The 16,879-nt window shown below is 41.0% G+C and overlaps 1 protein-coding gene across 1 annotated transcript in view; it reads right to left on the bottom strand.

Annotated features, from left to right (window-relative positions):
• Positions 1-16,879, bottom strand: part of NEB (nebulin) — a 271,288-nt gene that overhangs the window by 168,203 nt on the left and 86,206 nt on the right. Inside the window, exons 27-38 of the mRNA XM_040644991.1 lie at positions 16,742-16,846; positions 16,088-16,195; positions 15,888-16,001; positions 12,752-12,949; positions 10,180-10,287; positions 8,198-8,296; positions 7,327-7,431; positions 7,133-7,240; positions 5,354-5,665; positions 5,032-5,238; positions 2,518-2,622; positions 1,708-1,815 (exon numbers count right to left, since the gene is read on the bottom strand). Of these exons, the coding sequence (XP_040500925.1) occupies positions 1,708-1,815; positions 2,518-2,622; positions 5,032-5,238; positions 5,354-5,665; positions 7,133-7,240; positions 7,327-7,431; positions 8,198-8,296; positions 10,180-10,287; positions 12,752-12,949; positions 15,888-16,001; positions 16,088-16,195; positions 16,742-16,846 (1,677 nt within the window). The remainder of the gene's footprint in view (positions 1-1,707; positions 1,816-2,517; positions 2,623-5,031; positions 5,239-5,353; positions 5,666-7,132; positions 7,241-7,326; positions 7,432-8,197; positions 8,297-10,179; positions 10,288-12,751; positions 12,950-15,887; positions 16,002-16,087; positions 16,196-16,741; positions 16,847-16,879) is intronic.

Raw genomic sequence — 16,879 nt, 5'->3', positions numbered from 1 at the left:
AACATTGTGCATTTCTGGAAGATTGTACAAGAAATGCAAACCATACCCACCCACTCCCACGTGCCCCAGAAAGGTCAGAGTGAAAACGTTTATCTCCAACACTGCCGGGTTACAAATGGGTATCATGATAAATTCAGGACCAGTTTCTTTCTTTGCTATAGATCCTACAAGGGCATTGGCATGTAGAACTTTACTGAAAGCCTGAATTTTCATGCTTAATATAAACAAGACACATTTCCAAACAGAAGGCCAGTACCTCTTGGTTTCCTGGGATGTGAATTCTCCCCACCCCATATGTTATTACCACCACAGAAGGTTATCATACATCATAGAACATGAGAAATTATTGAGAAAATCTTCCATTTGCTGTTGCCAGAGACCTAGTGATACGTACGCAACAGATGCAGAAGAAACTCTAAAGGACTCTACATGCAAGTTCACACTCAGGTTTTCTTGGGGAAGGGGAAGCAAAACTTGACTGTGTTGTCTCAGGCTGACAGGATCAGCTTAAAACAAAACCCTCTTCTTTCTGGGTGGCAGCAATTCAGATGCCGCACAGGCAGGTGCCTGGCCTTCCCCGCCCATGTCTCAGCAGCTACTTTCCAAGCTCGCTGCTGAAGCCGCTGCAGATGAGTTCAGGACCCGCAGCAAGGGCAGGAGAGGCTGCGAGCTTCCCCGGCAGTAAAAGCCTCACCGCGACGGCTCTGCAGCCCAAGGTCTCGCACTGCTGAACTGGGGGTGGGGTGTAGATTGAGTTGTACTGTTGGTAACAGGTCAAAGCCTCCATTTTTATGCAAGAGAACGCAAATCTACTTCAACTCTGCTAACACTCTGCTCCCGTCGTTTAATGCACTGATTTATAAACAAGAGTTTAGCAGGCAGAAGGATTATCAAGACTTTTCTAGGCATGTTAGAAAAAGCTCTGCTCAAACTCTAACAAAAAAAAATTGACGTCATATTTTGGACTTTCACTTTGTCCTTAAACTAGAAATTTATTTCACAGTGGTGTGTACATCTTTGAGGAACACATTTTCAGTGGCATCCCGACAAGGAAACTGTAGAATTCTTACACCCCTAGCTCCCATGTAGTCTGTACATATGGGTGGTTTCTTTCTTCTCTTTTCTCCAACCGTGATTGTAGCCCCCGGAACAGTATGTGACAGTGAAGTCTACCGGGCACGCATGTTTTGAAATTTTTGATCTTCAATGATGGGAAGAAGTGTATACTTTTCCTTTTAGAGATGAAATGGGCATCGATTTACATAAACCAAAAGTATATTCAAGAAAAATGGGCCTTTTCCCATTTGGCTTATAAAAACTTTACATTTTATCTAACATCTTTTCCATCTTCTTAATACAATTATAATGCAAGCAATCATTTGAATTTAATGCGTTAGTGTCATTTAGGGTGTTCTCACAGAAAATAAATGTGGGCTGTCAGGGAAATGTGTCAGTAAAGGTAATTTGGCCTATGAATCCAGGGAGGAAGTGGCTGTCAGATTTATGACAGCTCTACCAAGTGGGGTCAACCGAAAAGAATCACAGAATGTTGGAAAAGTGACAGGTTTTCAAAACAATATTTTGTGGAGAATTTCAATGTCACTAATTCAACATATTGTTTTCAATCTGGTATCATTTAGACAAGCACACGTTTGATTACTTTTTAAACAGGCGATCACCCACATTTCACCTAAAATTTTTACTCACATCACTGGCAATGTTTCTGGACGCTTTGGCCGCAGTGATGGGAATCGCGTCACCCAGCACATTGTTACCCTTGGCTATTAAATCATGCCAGTCCCGTTTATAACAGACCTGCAATGTAAAAGGAAAAAGGATGTCAGCATGCTCTGTATTAATCAGCTAAAGTGATTCCTCGATTGCTGGGATTGTTTTATTTGTTTCCAGATATAAACTAAAGGAATCTCCTACAGCACATTCTGCTTTAGGAAGTCACATTAGCAAAACGTCACACCTCGCGTAGCATGAAATTATAGGACGCTGCACCAATTATTCACCCCAGCCTGGTTTGGGCACACAGCACAGGGGGATACTGAAGAACTGGAGTGGATTTAGAGGACAGGAATAAAGGTTCTGGAAACCATGGTGTGTGAGGACCAACTAGAGAAAATGAAGTTGTCCGCTCTTATGAAAGGAAGGTCAAGGGAAGACCTGGTGGTTAGCTTTAGAAATTTCAGGTTTGTTGTAATAAAAGGATTTCATAATTCTCATTTTGCTGCAGGATAGTATCTTCCTCCACTTGCAAAACTAGGAAAACTAAATCAAAGTTTTAGAGGAATAGATATTGGGCTCCACGTAAGGGAAAATGTTACATCCTTTCGACTTGTCCCACCCTTGAAAAGGCTTAAGAGGCAGAGAGCCATCATCATGGCATAGGCTTCGTACAGGGTGTATGGGAAACTGATCTAAATAACTATCAAGGCCCCATCCTACTCTAAAATTCTATTATTGTTCAATCATGTCTGGATTTCACACCCCATCAAAAACCCTACTCACGTCGCTTATATTGTAAGCATTGCACTTGGCCTGGAGAAACTGAGGAAGATCAGGACTCATAGTGTATTTATGTTTCACATCTTCTCCTTTCGCTTTGTATAAGATCTGCAACACACAATCACAGAATTAAAATGCACTGCAGATAGCACAAAAAGGAAAATGCTTTGATTGCACATTGAAAGGCGTTATTCCCTAACACAGTCCCCTCACTATTTCTAATGTTAAAAATCATCAAAGGGGGAGGGCCCGGGTGGCTCAGTTGGTTAAGTGTCTGCCTTTGGCTCAGAGCATGGATCCCATCGGGGAGCCGGCTTCTCCCTCTCCCTCTGCCACTCCCCCTGCTTGTGCTCGTGTGCGCTGTCACTCACACTCTCTGTCAAATAAATAAAACCTTTAAAAAAATCATCGGAGGTATTTTCCTGTTTTTAAAAAACTCAAGCATTTTGTTATCTTTAGAAAGATCTAAAAATTGTATATTAAAATAGAAAAATAGAAAACAGATCTTGGACTGTTAGAGATTAATGGAAAATACGTTCAAATGTGCAACCCTAACTTGAATAAACAGAATTCACCAAAGCCAGCAAAGTCCGGTCTTTGCTAGTAGAGTGAACAGTTCTTAAAGTCTTGTTCTTTCATTTTTGGTATTTGATTCTTAGAAAACAGCATTTAGAATGAATCTTTCATTTCTTCTAAAAACTTTACAATTATAATTGTAGCAGTAAAACCATATAATAATTTTCTCTTGATATGAAGGCCCTTATACATAAGCCCAGTGTACTTACAAGGTTTACCATTTCATATTTACCCTATTTTATCCCTTTACAGATGTCAGAAAGACATCTAGGTGCACCTGTATCCTCCTCTTGGTAATAGAAAAGAAAGAAATTGCTTAATTTCTAAAATCTACAATACAACTAGAATCACAAGTATTCCAGCCTCTTGACTGTCATTTATCATATAAGCCCTCAGTCAGGTCTATGTGGGACATCGCGCGTAAACTGCTGTGTATGTATCACAGAGTCTAAAGAGGCTGATACCTATTTGAATCCTCAAATACTAAATAATTTCTTCTAAGCATCCAAGAGCTGCCTTTACTTCCTCACTGCCTTTAGCAACCATAGCTAAGCATTCACAGAATCCCACCCGTTCTACCTTGTACACATCTCCCTTGCCATTGCTACTACTTCGGTTCAAATCCAGATGAGGCTTCTGCTGGATTTCTGTAACAGCTTTTCATCTACCTTCTTACCTCCAATCTCTCCCCTCACCAGTGCAGTCTCAGCCTCTTCGTCAGAGCTGTCTTAGAACACCGACCTGATAATGCAACTCCATGGATTAAAATCTTCAATACCTCCCACGACCTACCCCACAATGTCCAGAGGATAAGTTAACACACAAGACCCTCAATGATCAGGTAACAATCCCAAACCCTTCACTGTCCTTCCATCCATGACCTCTTGTCAGTCCTTATGTTTTTTCTCACGCCAAGAACGCACCCTTCCCTATTTGCCAGGAAAGCCTTGGTGGGCGGTCACCCTCTTGCCTTGTACTTACTTGGCATACACCTCTCCTGCAGCACTCACTCTTGGTACGGCAGTGCTCTGGTTCTATCCTTGCCTTTGTCTTATACTCTCACATCCTTCCTTGTCATACCCTATGTCTCACTAATCCTGGTCTACGTCATCTTTATACCATCAGCGTATAATACAATGCCGGGCACAGGGAAGGAGTTCAAAAACATTCATTCAATGAATTAATAAATGAACGCTTTTGATGTCCCTTTAATCCTTCTATACACTAAACTTCCCTCTAGATCTGACTTTAGCCAGGTCACGTACATTGTTTATGAACAGGCAGGCAAAAAACGTCCTAATCTCCAAGATGTGTGTTTTTAAAAGCCTCTAGAATATTTGTGTGTGATGAATTCTGAGAAGCAAAACAATATACTCATGTGAATTATTTCCCTGTATTAGTATTTTGCATATGACAAGCAAATATAAGCAACTTAGTACAGAATTGAATGCGATGAATTTGCTACTTTAAAGTGTCTGGGATTTCAGTCTGAATTTTGTGTGTGCACGCACATGTGGAGTATGAGAGTAGCATTTTTCACCATGACAAGTTTATCCAATAACAGAGTATTTCAAAGGCAGCTAAATAGGAAGATGTTTTAAAAAGGAAAATAAATAGCAAGATAAAAGAAAATATTAGTGCCCAAACTAAAAATAATGGCTGTGGTCCGGTTTTTCGCTTTGTTTTGAAGCAAGCTCCATGCCCAGCATGGAGCCCAATGCAGGGCTTGCACTCACGACTCTGAGGTTAAGACCTGAGCTGAGATCAAGAGTCGGATGCTTAACCAACTGAGCTACCCAGGCACCCCCCCAAACTAAAAATAGTTGTAATAATTACTTTAAATTAAATTAAAAGGAAAATGGCTCAGAAGAATAAAAATTTGAGCTGTTATTTATTTTGTGAAAGCCTCCCTCCATTCTTTGCCCCCTCCCTCGTACTTACATCACTGACTTGCTTTGTGTTCTGTTTTGCCTGGACCATAACTGGGGAGTCCACGATGCTGGTAAATTTGAGGGTGTCTGGATGTTGCCTGTACTTCTTTTCATTCAGGGCATCTCCTGCTTTCTTAACTTTCTCTACCTCCAGACTGCCAATAGGGATCCAGCCTATGCCTTTCATCCAGGTGTTGTAGTCTTCCTTATAGGCATTCTACAGCAAAGGGGAAAAAGGAGTAGGTGCCCGAAGCCGCGGGTTCTCCTGCAGGTTCTGACCTTGGGGGGGGGGCGGGGGACAGGGATTGTGTCGTGGAGTAAGGGTCACTTACATCGCTCTGTATGTGCATCATGTTTTTAGACAACTCCAGGTCCATGGCATCGGGCAGGTACGTGTAATGATGGAGCTGATGCTTATAGTTGACATTGCTGACAACATCCTGAGCTTTCTTGGCCGCCACGACATCGAACATATCATGGGGTGTGTTGTGTTTTGTTTTTGTCTTCTCATAGTCTTTCTTATACTCCCGGTCTGACTGCATCTTGGCCACATTCATATAGTGAACCAGTTTAGGGTCATCTTGGAGACTTTGGAAGCCAACCATTTTTCCTTTGGCTTTTTCATAATCTTTTTTGTACTGAATCTATTGGAAACAAAAGTGGGCAAATTTTGAAATGTAGTTATGAAGATTATACTGAACAATGAGGCTGTGACTTAAAGCAATTGAGCTCCCCAGAAACTACTGCAATGACCAAACAATTAGATATTCATTTGTATACAGTTTGAAATGTAGCCTGGTAAAATGTAACTTAGAGCCCATTTGATGGTCTGTCGCTGCTTCAGCCACCTGAGAGAGGTTGGGGTGGGTGCATTGCCATAATCGGTGTCGGTGACTAGGTAAAATTCCTTTCCACTTGTATACTGTTAAAGACAAATGAAAAATAAGCATTTTGCAATCTTTATCAATTCTATTGTGCTGCTACAGGAGACCCCAAATAGCTGCCTGTGTTAGTGGTAGAATTTTAATGAGTCTTTGGATATTCAAAGGGAGACCCAGAGCCAGTATGTAAATATGAATTGGTTCTGAATAATAAAGTGAGAAGAACTGAACTTGCTTGGGGGAGATCTGGGAAGAAGTGTGGGAAACGGAGAAGCAGAGATGTGAAGGAAGGCTTGTGTGTCGGCGTGGGGAGCAGCGGGAGGAGAGCACCCACTGAGAAAGGGAACGGGTGAGAAATTTTGGATGGTGGGGCTTTTACAACACAAATCTTTATTATTCAATTGCAACTTATTTCTATCAGTGCAATGTCAACTTCATTTCAAACAATCAGTGAAGCTGTGCTTGGGACTTGGGGGAATCCAAAAGACAGGGCTGTGTTCCATCTCTGGATCGTGCAGACCAGAAAGAGAAGTGAGTCCAGGGCGGGAGAGTCCAGGTGAGCCAGAGCAAAACCGCTGTGGGCAAACCAGGAGCCAGAGGCCGCAGAAAGAGAATAAACCTCAGAATATCTGCAACAAGCATTGGGGAGGGGATCCCACTTCCTAGAGGTCAACAGGAGGGGGCTTCAGTCAATTTGATTTGAATCTCAAAGAGGAAAGTAACTAGTTCACAGCTAGGTTAAAGTAAGATAAGGAAAACAAAGACAAACAAAATCTCTAACTTTCATGTAATCTAACGACTGCTATGAACCTTAGGGCCAATTTATCCATCACTGGAAGCAATGAAGCAAAAAGAAATAAGGGAAAGAGGGAATTCATATAAACTAAGCAAATTCCGAGACAAAATCTTTCCACCAGGAGGCTGTTAGGAGTTAAATAGTGAGTGACTTTTCCACCCACTGTTTTATTTCCATGAGGGGAATAATGTGAATTTGTGCAGAAATATGGAGGAGACCTTTCACTTCGGGTGGTTCATTAGAACAGGGTCAGTAAAGGCTCTACATATCCTTAACCGGGACAATTCAGACCTGGTTAGGGAATCTTCCTTTCTCAACAGTTTTCAGCAGGACTCCCTTCAGCTGGGGACGGCAGGTGTGGTGGCTTCGGGACCACAGGTCCACCCCCACCCACACGGTCTAGTTACACTCTGGCGACCGTCGGCTGGACTTACGTCACTTGCCGCCTGCCTGGCAGCTTTGGCAGCTCTGATGGGAATCGCGTCCGTTCTCAGGTCATACCCCTTCTTGCTCAAATCTTTCAAGTCTGCTTTGTACACATTCTGAAAGAAAAAAGGCATCTGAATGTAACCGAGGCCCATTTAGAAAAGGCCTCACAAGCGATCGGCAGCTGAGCTCGCGGGCACACCTCACTGATGTTGTAGGCATTAACTTTCGCCTGGAGGAACTGAGGCAGGTCCGCCGGCAGGTTGTATTTGTGAAGAATTTCTTCTCCTTTGGCTTTGTAGGCCACCTGAAAGATAAAAAGAAAATGCATTAACCAACAAGTATAAAGTAGGGGAAAGGGTTTAAGGACACAGGAAAATCATCTCAGAACAGGTCACATGGCATAGCAGTGCTCTTCGTCAAAGACGTTCTCTGTGTCATCCTCACATTCACCTGCAAAGATCTGTAGGCCTTCAAGGTTCCACGTGCAACGCACAGGGTCCTATCCTAGTGCCAGTTCAGCCTTGGCCAAGGTCCCTCGGCATGCGCTAGGAACCTCCGAACTGCGGTAGGGGCACCTCACAGAAGCTAGCCCAGGGAGATGACCTGATGTGAACTTGCAGACACTTTCCTGCGCACAGAAAAGGCTAAGTGGGTGGGGTACGCAAACCATCTCTCTTACACTTTGTGGGCGACTGACAGGACTTGGGAGGGGGGTTACTCTACATGATTCGTGTCTCAGTGTAATGCCTCTGTAAGGTGTGTTGCCTATATTCGTCTTCCTGGTCTTTCCTACAAATAGGCCTGCAGCGTTTCTTGTCATCAGGAGAAGCCCCTGACCTTCTCCGTGGGAAGCAAGGTTAAATGGCTGAAAGGACAGTCAGCACAGCATACGTAACACTCTAAAGATAGGAATGAGGAGTGCTTCGCTAGTGAAAGGCTGGGAGAGGTGCACAGTTGCTCATGTAACTGAGTCTCTTCAGACTGCACAGTAACTCCAGGTAATCAGCACGTTTAGAATACAAATGTATTTGTATAACATTTATTAAAATACAGATGGAATGAACACTTACGTCACTTCTCTGGGCCTGGTTGATTTTAGACTGTACTATAATCGGAGCATCTTCAATTGAGGTAAACTTGAGAGTGTCTGGATGTTGGCGGTATTTTTTCTGTTTGGTGAATTAAAACAAAAGAAACAAGCATATTACTTTCGCTGAAGGCTAATATATAAAATTCCTTGAAATGTATTTTAGAGGGATAAGGATTTTTCCAGATTTTAAAATATAAAAATACTCAATTCTTGGTTGGCTTGGGGAAAAAGATGAATGCAATACAAAAGCCAGTGATTTAAAAATTGGCTTAATTTTGGATGGTCTGGAGCAGTACAGACCAATACATCTTGCAGGAACCAGACTATTTCTTGCTTATGAAATGGAAGTGGGGGGGGCCTGTGGGGCAGCGCCTGGTGGTTCGGTAGGTTGAGCGTCTGCCTTCAGGTCAGGTCATGTTCTCAGGGTCCTGGGATCAAGTCCCACATCGGGCTCCCTGTTCAGTGGAGAGCTTGCTTCTCCCTCTCCTCCCTGCTTGTGCTCTCTCTCTCTCTCAAATAAAATCTTAAAAAAAAAAAAAAAAGAAATGAAAGAGGGTACTCTCCGCTAAACAGAACCCAGAAACACCACAAAGTTTTCTAAAGGATTACCAAAAGGCATGTGAGGAAATTTGGAGTGTCTTTTGCGTGACCCTAACAGACTGCCAGGTTGCTGTCACTCGAACTGAAGTAAAGAAGCTCTCTGGTTGAGAGAGGAGGGACTGAGGAATTCGGGCAACAGCTAGGGGTTCCCATAAGAAAGGGAGGACTTTTGCTCTGCAGCCTCCCTGTGGTTAGTACACAGGTTATCTTTTACTAAAGCGCTGAGGAGCTACAGGAGAGAGAACATTGGAAGGTGTTCCACTGGGAAGCTGGCAACTTCTAGCTATACTTCTAGATCTTTCTCCATCTAGTCTCCCAGGCTTCTTCCTTTGTGCATGTTATACATCCCACTTCTGTGTACAAAGTAGCATCACTCAGCTTCAGACTTCTGAACATCACCAACCCAGGAGAACTTTCATGAAAAATCTCTGAGGAGATAAAATGTGGCTCACCAAAAGCAAGTAAAAGCACAGAACAACAGAAACTTGAGTGTGAAGACAACCCTCACTCAACACCTCTGTCCCTTCTTTATGTAGGTTAACCTCCCTGATGATGGATTCACCTGACCGCAGTGGGAATGTTCCATTGTTGGAGAAGGGACAGATAACCTGGCTACTTGAAGAGTGCAAGGTCATTGCTCCTTTTCCTCAGACTGAATAATAACTTATAGACTACTTCAGAGTCATCAAGAATAGGACACAGGGTATAACACTTAAGGGAAAAATTCTATAATATTCATGATATGCATTATTCATAATTGCCAGAAAGTAGAGAGAATCCACAAGTCCACCAACTGGACAACCATAATGCAATACAGCTAAAGTGGAATACTACTCAGTAAGAGGAAGCAATGAATTGCAGACACAGGCAGGTATATAGATGAGTCTCAAAAACATGGTGCTAAGTGAAGGAAGTCTGATCCAAAAGAAATTTCTAGAAAAATACAACTATAGAGACAGAAAGCAGATCTCTGGTTGCCCGGAACTGAAGATGCGAGCAGGAATTTTTCAACAAAACTTTGGCGTAGTAGCAGCATTTTAAAATTTAATATGTGATGACTGTACAACTATATGAACTTGTTAAAACTTGCCAAGGTGTACACTTAAAATAGGTGAATTTTATGGTATGCAAATATACCTTGATAAAGTTGTTTAAAATATTTTTATCATGAATGATTAACATAAATGATTTTGCTGATGTGAAGCTTATGTACCTGGATAATTAATTCATGCATGTGCTAAGTGCTTTTTGCTCAGCAACAATGACTAGAGAATGAAGAGGGAAAAAGAAGGCCCTTCTGCGGTTTGCGGGTTTAGGACATCACATTCCCAGCTCTCTGGGATGGCACACGGATGGCTTTACCTCATTCAGGATGTCTGAAGCTCTCTTTGCCTTTTCCATCTCTAAGGACCCAAAAGGCACCCAGCCACAACCTTTCATCCAGCTGTTGTAGTCAGCTTTGTATTCGACCTAAAACACCAAGAGAAAGGTTACAGGTCTTTGCTCAACATCATCCTTATTCATAAAATTGTTAACATTTTACCCAAAACGATGTTAAGATTTCTGACCAGCTTCCTTACTTCATACATTAAGGTTTGTTTTTGTTTTAAAGATTTTACTTATTTATTTGAGAGAGACCGAGTGCAAACTGGTGGGGGGGGGGTGGACAGAGGGAGAGGGAGAAAGAGAATCCCAAGCAGACTCCAGGCTGAGTGTGGAGCCCAATGTGAGGCTTTCTCTCAGACCCTGAGATCATGACCTGAGCCAAAACCAAGAGTCGGACGTGCAACTGAGCCCCCAAGGGGTTGCCCCATATTAAGTTACTCTAAGTATTTCCTTGGTGAGAGATTTTAACAGCCCTTAGGTTATTACTGTTCTTCTAGCGGGTATATATTCCATCTCATCCTTATTTCTAACCGAAGGGAAGTATGTGGAACTCTAATTCTGATCTGGATAAGTGCAACATTTAAAGCTGTCCTTCAAGGAATAAATGAAAGTGCTACATTTAGATAATCAAACGTGAGATGTCTGCTCCCTGGAACTCTAAGTATTGTTTCTTTGGTCAATTAGGACTAATGGCCACATTGAAGGTGGATAACTTTGCTCATTTTCTGATCCGATAAGACGATAGTAGTTACTTGCACTACGTGTTTGCACACTTTGCCCTTCGTGTGTAATGGTGAGCTTAGGAGTGTTTCTACACTGGCTAACAGTGCACTTTAAAATGGTTGCACTCATTCATTTGTTTATGGAAGGCCATTATCATTTGGAATTTTTCCTATTTTGGGGGACATATGTGGTGCCGTCAGAATCACAGGCAACTCTCGGGGTGCCTGGGTGACTCGGTTAGGTGTCCAACTCTTGGTTTTGGCTCAGGTCATGCTCTCATGGTTGTGGGATCGAGTCCCGTACAAGGCTCTGTGCTGGGTGTGCAGCCTGCATGGGACTCTCTCTCTCCCTCTCCCTCTGGCCCACCCCCCACCCCCACTCTTGCTCTCTAAAAAAATAAATAAGTAAAATAACAGGCTCCTCTTATTGTCTGCTATAGGTGGTACCTAAAACTTATATTCTAGATACAAAATTCAAATTGTTGTTCTTTAGTGTGGGCCTTTTAACTGGAACGAAAAATCAAGAAACTATCTGGTTCCTGCCTTTGAGAGGCTTCCAATCTACTTGGGAGAAAGAAACGTAGCAAAGTAAAATAAATAAATAATAATGCATTAAAAAGGGATTGCTAGTGATGGGAATTTAAAATTGTAGAGTTGCTGTAGAAAAGAGGAGGGTGGTTCCTCAAAAGATTAAAAATAAAATTCCCATGTGATCTAGCAACTCCATTTCTGAGTGTATACTCAAAAGAATTGAGAGCAGGATCTCAAAGGAATATTGGTCACCTACGTTCGTAGAAGCATTATTCACAACAACCGAAAGATGGAAGCAACCCAAACGTCCACTGACAGATGAAGGGATAAGCAAAATGTGCTATGCACACACAATGGAATATTATTCAGCCTCAAGAAGGAAGGAAATTCTGACACACGCTACAACATGAATGAACACTGAGGACATTTCATTAAGTGAAACAAGCCAGTAACAAGAAGACGAAGACTGAATGACTCCACATATATGCGGTCTATAGAGTAGCCCAGCTCATAGAAACAAAGTAGAAGGGTGGCTGCCAGGAGCTGGGGGGAGGGGAAAACAGGGAGTTGTTTAACTGTTCTAGAGCTTCAATGTTATAAGATGAAAAGGCTTTGGAGACCGCGTGCACAGCAACGTGAATACAATTAACTGCTACTGAACAGTACACTTAAAAAGGATAAAGATGTCAAGTTTTATGTTATGTGTATGTTATGTGTTCACTACATTAAAAAAAATAGAATTATTAGGATGAAATGTTCAATTATGTAGCTCAAATTAAGTTGCCTAAACAAGCTTTCATCTGCAGAAAAAAACCTTGGTGATTGTGAAAATTGATGCTGTAAATGGTAGAAGATATTTTATTTTCAGACAAGATAGCTATCTATGTAAAAAATTATTAACAATAAATGAGATCATTGTGATAGTAATGAAGATAAGAATAGTGAATGTTTACTGAGAATTCACTAGGGCCTGACACTAAGCTAAGGATTTTGCATGCACTGAAATTCTCAAAACAATTCTTTTAGTTTAGTCCAATTTTACAAGGAAGACTCGAGACTCGGCAAGGTTGATAGCTTTCCGAAAGGGATGTAGTGATGAATTCATGCTAGACCTAGGTCTCTAACTCTGAATGGCACGCTCTCATTGAGCCATAAGGGTCATTTTCCTATTACATATTTGCTACATACAGAAGACAATGCCAACACTCTGAGAATTGTCAAAAACATCACTCTGCTTAAAGATGATTTCAGTTTCCACCTTAGAAAGAGGGACTCGAGAAAGCCCGATTACTCACATCACTCTGCAGTGCATAAGCCTTCTTGGCGAGATCCACGTTGATGCTATCGGGTGGGTAGCTGTAATTGTGTAAGATATGCTTATAGTCCACATCGCTGGCAATTTCCTGAGATTTCTTAGCTTGAGTGACTTGGAGCATATCAAGAGGTGCCGTGTAGATAGTCTTTGACTTTTCATAGTCTTTACGATATTCACGCTGTGAATAGGAAATTTCCATTTATTACCACAAATCCTCTATGGATTTCCAGACAAGCACAGAAATCTCTCACAAACAACAAACACGAGTTACAAAAGCACATTCCAACATCTGGGTATTTTTTCCTAAAATATGTTCCTATGTTACACATCATTGAACACTTTGCCTCCAAAAAAGTCAACTGTGGACGTAGCTTATCAAATCTCTTTTTCGGTCAAAGAGCGACTGTCAGGCATCCGGAGTGGGCCACAACTTCTGCGTCAGCCATGTATTTTATTTTAACACAAGGTTTTTCAAGGACCATTAACAAGCATTATTTTTATGAAAGTCATCTAATCTTTGAATTGTTTTCCAATAAAGAAGTATTTTTTTAACTGATGAAAATCACATGACAATCATTTCATACTTCTGATTTTATAAAATGACTACTTCATGAATAAAGCTGTCCACTTGACTACTTGGCTTTTCTAATGTCATCTTTAAGTGGCTACTGATTTTTTTCAACCGGATTATTCTACTTTTGACAGTAAATAAGCTCCACTGAGAATCCCAAAGGTTTTTTCATACCAAGTTTAATTTTGGTAACAATTTAAAAGAAGCTTCAGATTGCAGCAGTAATAAGACCTCAAAGGAGAAAAGCCTGTGAAACTGAGCCATTAAAGTAACCTTGGCACTTATTACAGTGTTCTCATAAACCAAATGTCTTGACTGGGCCTCAGAAGGCACTTTCATTGGCTGGTTGTCTGGAATGTTAGGGTGCTAATTAGGTCAAGGTCCCAGCTTCATCATGTCCACTCACCAATTACCTTAACAGAGAGAAAAATTCTGAACCAGTGCCTGTAGGAAAATTCTAAACCCATTATATCCCCCCATAATCACAGAAGCATTAAAGATTGACCCAAGGTAGCAAGCATACAGGTGCCTTATAAGTCTTCTGTAGAAATTCCTTTTGCAAACGATCTGATCTTTTAGCTTTCTCGGGGAATGTGATCTTCCTTCTAAATATTTTGTGGGCACTTTCTCTGAATAAATTTAGCACTTAATTGTAAAATCTAGACTCTGGTTTATGAAAATAAAGTATGGAAACTTTCTGACAGTGCACAAGAACAGTGAAAAAAATACAGTTTTTCTTTATTAGAAATAAAATGGGGACGCTTGGCTCACTCAGTCCATTAAGTGTCTGCCTTTGGCTCAGGTCCTGGGATGGAGCCCCACATCGAGCTCCCTGCTCGGTGGGGAGCCTACTTCACCCTCTTCCTCTGCAGCTCTCCCTACTTGTGCTCTCTTGCTCACGCTCTTGCTCTCTCTCAAATAAGTAAATAAAATCTTAAAAAAAAGAAAAAGAAAAAGGAAGGAAGGAAGGAAGCGAGGGAGGGAGGGAGGGAGGGAGGAAGAAACTGATAGGGGCACCTAGGTGGTGCTGTTGGTTGAGTGTCCAACTCTTGGTTTCAGTGCTGGTCATGATCTCAGAGTTATGGGATTGAGCCCCATGTTGGGCTCCACGCTCAGCGTGGAGTCTGCTTGAGATTCTCTCTCCCTCTCCCTCTGCCCCTCCTGCTCGTGCTCTCTCTCTCCTTCTCTAAAATAAACAAATCTTTAAAAAATAAATAAACTGATAAAGCAATGTTGCAACAACATTGATGTGTGGAAGTGTTTTTGACTAAATCGTTTTTATTCTTTTGTTCGTGTTCATACCAGTTCACACATATCTACATATATAAAATGTTGTCAAAGGTCCAAACGGCTTTAAAAGATTCTCTTTAAAAGCTATGCATGTTCTGTATCTGCAGCTTAGCATTTAGCCTGGATAGTATGTGAAAATGATTCATCACTGACTAGCTCTTTTGGGTGCCAATATCAATCAATTAACAAGTATTCACTGAACACTGCTATGTGCTTAGTGTTTTACTGGGTACTGTGATCGGACAAAGAACAAAAGATAATACATATGCTGTCAACAGACAGCTATAACCTTTTGAATTGAGAAGGGATAAGGAACTAGTGAAAAATATAATATGATGTATGTGAGCACTGTATATAATTCAGTGTGAAGTCATTAGAGAAAATTACTGAATACAGGGTGTTTTAAACTGCCATATGACTATACAGCACATACAAAATGAATTAAAGAAGGTATATATAGATCGTGATGTGAACACATGGTTGAAATGAAAGTAAATGATACAAACATCCTTCTATTTAAGTATGAAAAATATTTGCAAGCTATGTTGAACATTCTTACCACTCTTAAGGAATTCTCTAAACATTTTTGAAACACAGTATATGCTGCAATTTGCAATAGATGTTTTCTCCTCTATAGCAAGAATTCTAACCAAAAGATGAGAGTTGGCTCATAGACAAGCCTTAGGGAATCTATAAATTCTCTGAAATTCAGACAAAATGCATGAAGAAAAAGTTCATTTTTCTAGATGAATGATCAAAGTCTTTTATGAGATTCTCAAAGGGGCCTATAATCAATGGAGTGTTTTCCTTGAAACTATACTAGTACTAATTGCTAAAGTCAATAAAGAACAATGAGAGTTAACAATAAGATTTTTTTCTGTGACTCTTGATCTTCTTCTAATATAAAGACCATTTTAAAGCCATCATTTTAAAGGTTATTTTTCACTCAGAAGAAAATATGAAAATAGTGTTGTTTTCCAAAAAGCCTTGAGAATTAAAATCAATATTCTATTAAATATTAAAACATACATTTTTCAAAGTGAAATGGACACCAAGGATAAACCAGTAATTTCTCTCCTCAAACACTGAAAGGTACAAGAATCTGGGAAATCATTCTACTTCTAAAGTTTATCCCCAGCAGTTTGTTGTGAACAGGACAGAGCCCGTGGATATGGAATCCTTTTACTTGCTACCACTGCTGGGCATGTTAACAGTGATGCCACCTTGAAAACAAGACATTTACAAAGACACTCACATCACTCTGGTTTTTGGCCGTCTTCAAAGAGTGCAACATCTTGGGATCATCATTAATGCTCAGGGCTCCAATCATTTTCCCTTTATTTTTCTCATAGTCTTTCTTGTACATCACCTGTAAAGACATCACACACGTGCCACATCCTGCCCACCAAGAATCGTCCCTGCGGGCCCCTGCCCAGGTGCCCAGGCCACACTCACATCGCTGGCGATCCTGCTGTTGGCCTTGGCTGCCAGCAGGGGAATGGCGTCCACTTTAATGTCAAACTTCTTCGCTTTGCTCTTCTCCCAGTCATGCTTATAGATATTCTGGACAGAAAATTTGATCAGAAGAATTGTAAGAACAACATCTAACACAGATTCATCCAGTAAAAATAAGAAAGAGATTGAAAATTTTTATATGTTGACTTATTTCACCTACAAATACTATGTTTACCAAATGATAGTATAATTATTCATTACTCTGTCATCCAGCTTCCCATCTACCACCATATAATACTAAACACTTTTTAAATATGCTGTGAGCTTTCTAAAGATTCTGCTACGCTGATGTATGAAGGACAGTGTAAAAAAACAACCACTTGGAGGAGATGAGATGTGACATTTATAGGAGAGATCTTGCAAAATTCTAGAGATTAGCTGAGGGTTTCTGATGGCAACAGAGACTGTGGAAAATGAAATAGGATAGCTAAGAGCCTTCCTGGCATTTAGGCCTTAAAAGCTCCACTTATACCCTGGAAGCAATCGCCACAGTTGTTTAGTTGCATAACTCCTTATCTGGTCTTTTTAAATACCCATAACATTTCCTCTTCTCATGTGCACATAATCATAGATTTCTGTGGCTTTAATACTTACATCACTCAAGTTATAGGCATTGACTCTGTGTTGGATAAACTGGGGAGCATCTGCTGGTACGTTGCACTTGAACTTCTCACTTTCATGTTTTGCTTTGTAATTCAGCTGGAAAACAAATAGAAGAGATCCAAACAGTTT

This window comes from Ursus maritimus, unplaced genomic scaffold (assembly GCF_017311325.1).
Source record: "Ursus maritimus isolate PB19 unplaced genomic scaffold, ASM1731132v1 scaffold_1, whole genome shotgun sequence".
Classification (NCBI taxonomy): Eukaryota; Metazoa; Chordata; class Mammalia; order Carnivora; family Ursidae; genus Ursus; species Ursus maritimus.
The sequence above is the reverse complement of the archived record's forward strand: the minus strand, read 5'-3'. Positions and strand labels throughout refer to the sequence as shown.